Here is a 7931-nt window from a genome sequence, read left to right as displayed (position 1 = left end):
GCCTTCCGGACTAGATATGGTCACTATGAGTTTTTGGTGATGTCCTTCGGCTTGACTAACACCCCGACGACGTTTATGGATGTGATGAATCAAGTGTTCATGTCGTATCTTGATTCTTTTGTCATTGTATTTATTGACGACATATTGATCTACTCGCGTAGTATGGGGGAACACGAGCAGCATTTGAGAGTTGTGCTTCAGACCTTGCGGGAACATAAGCTATATGTTAAGTTCTCCAAGTGCAATTCTGGTTAGATTCTATGGCATTCTTGGGGAATGTTGTATCAGGCGAGGGTATTAAGGTAGATCCCATGAAGATCGATACAGTCCAGAGTTGGCCTCGTCCTACCACAGCGACCGATATCAGGAGTTTCCTGGGGTTGGAAGGTTATTATCGTCGGTTTGTAGAGGGCTTCTCATCTATTGCAGCTCCTTCGACTATATTGGCCCAGAAGGGTGCTCCGTTTCGATGGTCTGACGATTGCAAGGCGAGCTTTCAGAAGCTTAAGACAGCTTTGACTATATCACTGGTGTTAGTGTTACCTTCGGGTTCGGGGATGTATACTTTGTATTGTGATACTTCACGTGTTGGTCTGGGTTGTGTATTGATGCAGGAGGGATGAGTTATTACATATGCTTCACGTCAGCTGAAGCCCCACGAGAAGAATTACCCCATACATGATTTGGAGTTGGCTGTGATAGTTCATTCTCTTAAGATTTGGAGGCATTATCTTTTTGGGGTGTCCTGTGAGGTTTACACCGATAATAGCAGCTTGCAGCATTTCTTCAAATAGAGGGATCTTAATTTGAGGAAGCGCAGGTGGCTTGAGTTACTAAAGGACTATGATATTACCATCCTTTATCATTGGGGCAAGGCGAATGTGGTTCGGATGCCTTGAGCAGAAAGGGTGAGAATATGGGCAGTTTGGCATTCATTTCAGCAGATGAGAGGCTATTGGCTTTGGACATCCAGTCCTTAGCTAACAGACTAGTGAGGTTGGATATTTCAAAGCCCAGTCGGATTCTTGCATGTGTCATGGCTCAATCTTCATTACTAGGGTGGATCAAGACTTATCAGTACGATGATCCACACTTGTTGGTTCTCAGAGAGACGGTACTACAGGGTGGTGCCAAGGAGGTTACTATCGGTGAGGATGGTGTTCTGCGGCTCCATGGTCGCCTATGTGTTCCTAATATTGATGGCTTAAGGGAGAAAATTTTAGAAGAGGCGCATAGTTCTCGTTATTCTATTCATCTAGGGGCTACAGAGATGTATCGTGACCTGAGGCAGCATTATTGGTGGTGGCGGATGAAGAAGGACATAGTTGAGTATGTGACGAGATGTCTAAATTGCCAGCAGGTCAAGTATGAGCACCAGAGGCCAGGTGGCCTACTTTAGCAGATGGTTATACCTGAGTGGAAATGGGGGTGCATTACTATGGACTTCGTAGTTGGGTTGCGGACTTTGAGAAAGTTCGATGCAGTTTGGGTCATTGTCGACAGGTTTACCAAGTCGGCACACTTTATTCCAGTTATGACTACGTATTCTTTAGAGAGGTTGGCCCAGATTTACATTCAGGGGATTGTTCGGTTACATGGTGTGCCTGTTTTCATCATTTCAGATAGAGGCCCTCGGTTCACTTCGCACTTCTAAAGAGCAGTTCAGAGTGAGTTGGGTACCAGGGTAGAGCTCAGCACAGCCTTTCATCCGCAGACCGACGGGCAGTTGGAGCAAACAGTTCAGATTCTAGAGGATATGCTTAGAGCATGCGTCATTGACTTTGTAGGTCAGTGGGATAGATTCTTTCCCTTGGCCAAGTTTGCTTACAACAACAATTATCAGTCCAACATCGAGATGGCTCCATTTGAGGCTTTATATATTCGGCGATGTCATTTGCCCATCGGATGGTTTGAGCCCGGCGAGGCTAAGTTATATGGTATTGATTTGGTGAGGGATGCCTTGTAAAAGGTAAAGTTGATTCAGGAGCGACTTCGTACAGCACAGTCTAGACAGAAACGTTACACAGATCAGAAGGCATGTGATCTATCATTTATGGTGGGCGAGAAGGTTCTCTTGAAAGTTTTACCGATGAAGGGGATCATGAGGTTAGGGAAGAAGGGCAAGTTGAGCCCAAAGTTTAATTACCCATTTGAGGTGTTGTGGCGAGTTGGGGAGGTTGCTTATGAGCTTACTTTGCCTCCCAGTCTATCGGGAGTTCATCAGGTCCTCCATGTGTCTATGCTCCAGAGATATCATGTTGATAGGTCACACATGCTAGATTACAACACGGTTAAGATAGATGAGAGTTTGGGTTATGAAGAGGAGCCAGTTGCCATTGTTGACAGGAAGGTTTGCCAGTTGAGGTCCAAGAGGATTGTTGTGGTGAAGGTCCAGTGGAGGGGTCAACTAGTCGAGGAAGTGACTTGGGAGGCTGAGGAGGACATTCAGAGCAGATATCCACACTTATTCAGCACTCCACGTATGATTCTAGACCCGTTCAAGGACGAACGTTTGTTTAAGAGGTGGAGAATATAACGACCAGACTGGTCGTTTTGCCTTTTAGATACCTATTCCCCTAATTAAGACTCTCTGTATGTGCTTCTACTATTTTATAACTTACGGGGATGGTTAGTTCGGGTTTGGAAGGGTTCGGGTTGAAATCGAAAAACTTAGTTCCTTAACAGTAGCAAATAATAGTTAAGTTTGACTTGAGTAAAACTTTTGGGTAAACGACTTCGAAACCGGGATTTGACGGTCTCAATAGGTTCGTATGATGATTTTGGACTTGGGCGTGTGCTTGGATCGGGTTTCGAATGACCCGGGAGCGTTTCGGATCTTAATATTGAAAGTTGGCGCATTAAAGGTTTTCAAAGTTCTTTAAGTTTGGTTTGGAGAAGACTTTAGTGTTATCGAGTTTCGTTTGGGATTCCGAGCCTCGGAGTAGTTCCGTATGGTGATTCATGACTTGCACGCAAACTTTGGCATCATTCCGAGTTGATTTGATAGGAATCCGACGTGCATAAGTGTTTTTAGAAGTTTTTGAGTTTCATGTTTTAATTCATGCATTTTGGCATCCAATTCGTGATTTTAGATGTTATTTCGGTGTTGGATTTCGCATTTGCGAAGATCCTGCCGCTCTTGCAAACTGCCCCTCTTCGCATTTGCGAAGTTTATGGTTGCATTTTCAACCATGGCAGAGATGGCCAGCCTTTGCATTTGCGATGGTTTTGTCGCATTTGCAAACTAGATGTCGCAAATGCGACATCTGCGACTGGTGGAAGATCTTTTTATTACGGGGCTTAGCATTATTTCCCTCATTTCCCACTTGGTCTTAGGCAATTTTGAGAGCATTTTGTGGAGGGATTTCATCAACATCAAGAGGTAAGTGATCCCTATCAAATCTTTAGCTAAATACGCGAATCATATGTAGATTTAACATGGAAAAATGGTGAAATTAATGGGATTTTTAGTGGAACCTAGGGCTTTGGTAAAAATGGGATTTGACCACAAATTGGTTATGGAATTAAGTAAAAATTATATATTTGAGTTCGTGAGGCTATGAGTAATATTTATCTTTGAAAGTTTTCGGACGTGGGCCCGGGGTAAATTTTAGGAATCTTTCAATTTGGGTTGGGTAATTACTCTAATAGCTAAATTATGAACTTTTGAGTATATATTGATTAAATTATATAACATTTGACTAGTTTCGGATTGTTCGGCAATGACTTGGGGCTTTTAGAGCGGATTTGTGGACCGGAAGTGAACTTAGGAATGAGGTAAGTCTATTGTCTAACCTTGTAAGAGGGAACTCATCCCCTTAGGTGTATCTTTGTTGTGTATTACTTGTGTGAGAATCTACGTACGCACAAGGTGACGAGAGTCTGTGCGTAGCTATATTCCATGATATGTCCGGGTAGTCTTAGATCCACATCATGCTTTTAATTGCACTGTTGTGTTTATCATGTGTATTAACTGTCTTGAATAGAGCTGAGACTAGGGATTTAAAGTTGCAATTTTCGACTTAGTTTTCTTATTTTGGAAAAATTGAGGAATACTTAATAACTATGAAAAATCCATGTCCTCTCGCGTCGCTAGTATTTTCGTGAGCGAGGTAAGCTTCTCTACTCTAATAAGATCGGGCCGTTTGCCTTGGCAGTATGGTAACACCACTCTTATGGGATCGGGTCGTTCGCCTTGGTAGTATGGTAACACCATTCTTATGGGATCGGGCCGTTCGCCTCGAAAGTACTAAGTATTACTATTCTTATGGGATCAGGCCATTCGCCTCGGCAACTTCATGCTTAATAATCAAAACGGGTTCCAGTTTGGATATAATTGAGCTAGGGTCTTCATGGCCAGTTATGAGATGTTGGTGATGTGTTACGGACTCCTGTTGTATTTATTGTAGTTGCTTTTATTTGTCTCATTGATACCTGTTGTATGTTCACTATGTGTACTTTATGCACTTTCATTATTATTATTGACCTCTAGTAAGTGTCAAGTCGACCCCTCGTCACTACTTCTTTGAGGTTAGACTAGATACTTACTGGGTACGCGTTGTTCTTCGTACTCACACTACACTTCTGCACTGATGTGCAGGTACTGAGATAGGTTCCACTAGTGTTTACGTGGGCGTGTAGCCGATCATCTACGGAGACTTAGGAGTGAGTTGCTTGCCTTGCTATGATCCGCAACATCGGAGTCTCCTTCCATCTTATTTACTATTCCGGTCAATTAATTTCGGACAATAGTTTTAGTAGTTTTGTATATTCTCTAGATTGCTCATGTACTTGTGACGCCGAGTTCTTAGGGATTTGTATCACCTATGTACTGTTGTACTTGTCATTTCTATCACCATTGACTATGTACTTATGATGTTGGTATTTTGTTTAAAAGACTTATCACGGTTGCATGAAATTTAGGGTAATTAAAAATATGTTGAAAATGGGTAAATAAATAGTAGTTTTGCTTGTAGGCTTGCCTAACGGCGGCATTAGGTTCAGTCTCGACCTAGTACGGAATTGGGTCTTGACAGACCCACCAAATTTCATGTCAATTGGAGACCATGAAATTCATGATGACCAAAACTAGACCATATTCAGATTAATTACTTCAGGCAAATTTAAAGATTAAATCAATGTGATTAGCATTCTTTCCATATATCATATCAAGCTAAATCATACCCTGTAATCATATTTTTGATTCAACACAAATAAAACTAATATATATATATATATATATATATATATATATATATATATATATATATATATATATATATATAATAATTTTTCATATTTGAAACTTATTTAATCCGATAAACTACTACAAATACCATCTAAACAACCTCGAAACACCCAAAATTAACGTGATTCACTGCATAGCAGTGAGTAATCCTCACCAAGTCATTTTCGATGGACCTACCAAATTTCAGGCCAATTGGAGTTTGTCAAAATCATGACCTACAAATCTATGACCAAATTTGGAGAATAACCATGTTAGGCATTTTTATGGATTCAAATAAATATGACCATACTTTCTATTCTCCTTATAAATATTTTATGAGCACAAGACATAGATTATGTCCTTACTTTTCCGTAAGGTACATAAAACCGCCTCTTATATATAATTGTCCTCCCGTTTTATACACATGAGAATCCAAAATGTTACTTTTCATCAAATTTGGTGAAAACCTCAATATCTTTTCTCATTAATCAGTTTAACGTCACTAGTATCAAGAAGTAAACCTCTTTGGTGTAGATAAAAACTTTATTACTAGCGTAAACTTATCAAGGACGATTTTTCACATGGTACATTGAGTACATTTATTCATGACTCAAATAAATAGACCACTTTTGTGGATCCGATTTATTAATTATAACTCTCAATCCATGTGTTGATATAATCGTACATATATAAAGCCATTAAGAATTTTCAATAATTTTAAATAAATAAATCACTTTGGTTGTCACTATTTATGTCACGAACCAAAATCTACTATAGGCCGTGATGGCGCCCAAAGTCGCCGTTAGGCAAGCGAACACTTAATTATTCATTTTATAGTTTCTTAAAATCATGAATCTTATTTAGATAGAGAGGTCAGTGCATTAAAATAAATCGTAGTTACGTACAATTTAATTAAAATAATAAGTAAAAGTATATCAGTGTAACCAATCCATAAACAAATTCTAGAACACCCCCAAAACCCGGTGTCACAAGTGCATGAGCATCTATTAGAAGGTACAATAACAATACAACATCTGTTTGGAATACAAGTTAGACAGGAAAAATGTTAATAATTCTAATGGAGACTCTGTATGCTATAGATCATAACATGGGATGTAGCTCACCGTAAAATCCCCGCAAAAGTCACGCCTTTGCGCCCAAAAGACCACCAAAAATATATACCTGCACAATATGTGCAGAAGTATAGCATGAGTACATAAATCAACGCATATCCAGTAAGTATCTAGCCTAATCCCGGAGAAGTAGTGACGAGGGGTCGACATCAACACTTACTAGTGGTCCAATAAATCAAGTACATGAGAAATTAAACAAGTATGAAACATAGTAATAGAATGGTAAACAAATATGGGTACATGATATGATCCTCATCTGAACAGTAAACACAAGTCCTCAAATATCGATTACCTTCTCAATGGGGTATATAATATGGTCCCCATCAGATAGATCATCATAACTCAAGTCAGGAAAAATTCACGGATACAATAGCTTCTGGTCAAGTGTTACGCATGATTCTGCCGAGGCAAACGACCCGATCCCATAAGAGTATATTATAGAAATGTCAAGGCGAACGAACCGATCCCATAAGAGTGTGGTACAATAATATCCTGCTGAGGCGAACGGCCCGATCACATAAGAGTGTGGTACAATATCCTGCCCAGGCGAACGACCCGATTCCATAAGAGTGTGTTAAAATATCCTGTCGAGGCGAATGGCCTGATCCCATAAGATTCTGATACAATAATATCCGGTCGAGGCGAATGACCCCATCCTATAAGAGTGTGTTACAATATCCTACCAAAGGTGAATGGCCTGATCCCATTAGAATAAGAAGCATTAACGGGCCATTGACCCCACTTACGAATAAATGTGTGAGTTATGAAATTAAAAGAAACTTTTCGGTAAAAATGCACAACGGGAGAGAAATTCATAAGGGAAGCAAAATTATTCTGCGGCTAATCAGGTAGCTCGTCAAATCCCTACAATAACGAGTCTAACACTCTACGCAAATCCTAGTATCAGGTCATAACGTGAAATCAAGTAACTAAGCAGGCAAGAATAACTCAACTAGTATAAATAAAGCATGGCGTGAATCCTAGTCTACCTGGACATAATCAGGAAATTCTAGCATGCGCACGGACACTCGTTACCTCATACGTGCGCAACTCCCACAATATATAGGATATAACAAGAGTAACACCTACGGGGTAATTTACCCCTCACAAGATTAGTCAAGAGACTTACCTTGCTCTGAAGTTCCATAACCGGTTCCAATGCCTCTCTAACTCCTCGACTCAAAGCCAAACGATATGAAACTAGTCAAACAACGTGCAAATCAATCAAAATATACTCCAATGCTTACAATTTAGCAATTTATAATGACTCCCAACTTCGCTCGAAAAGTCAACAAAGTCAACGCTCGGGCCCACGTTCCCGCATTCCTAAACATTTTGAAGATAAACATTCCCCATAACACCACGAACTCAAATATATAATTTATTCCTGATTCTATTTCAAAAATCGTGGTCAAAATCTAAAATTACCAATTTCCAAGTTTCTTAAAAAATCCCACAATTAATACAATTTTTCATGTTTAAATCCACATGTAAATCATGTATTTAACTCACAACGGTAGGAATCACTTACCTCATGAAGGATGATAAGAATGGCACTCTAAAATCGCCCC

General features: G+C 39.9%; 1 protein-coding gene across 1 annotated transcript in view; it reads left to right on the top strand.

The window, feature by feature from the left end:
• Positions 1 to 916: 916 nt before the first annotated feature.
• Positions 917 to 7931, top strand: part of LOC138899070 (uncharacterized) — a 30550-nt gene continuing 23535 nt past the window's right edge. The window contains exons 1-2 of the mRNA XM_070185186.1: positions 917 to 1333; positions 1970 to 2350. Coding sequence (XP_070041287.1) covers positions 917 to 1333; positions 1970 to 2350 — 798 coding nt within the window. The remainder of the gene's footprint in view (positions 1334 to 1969; positions 2351 to 7931) is intronic.

The sequence above is a fragment of the Nicotiana tomentosiformis genome, chromosome 9, assembly GCF_000390325.3.
Source record: "Nicotiana tomentosiformis chromosome 9, ASM39032v3, whole genome shotgun sequence".
Lineage (NCBI taxonomy): Eukaryota > Viridiplantae > Streptophyta > Magnoliopsida > Solanales > Solanaceae > Nicotiana > Nicotiana tomentosiformis.
The sequence above is the reverse complement of the archived record's forward strand: the minus strand, read 5'-3'. Positions and strand labels throughout refer to the sequence as shown.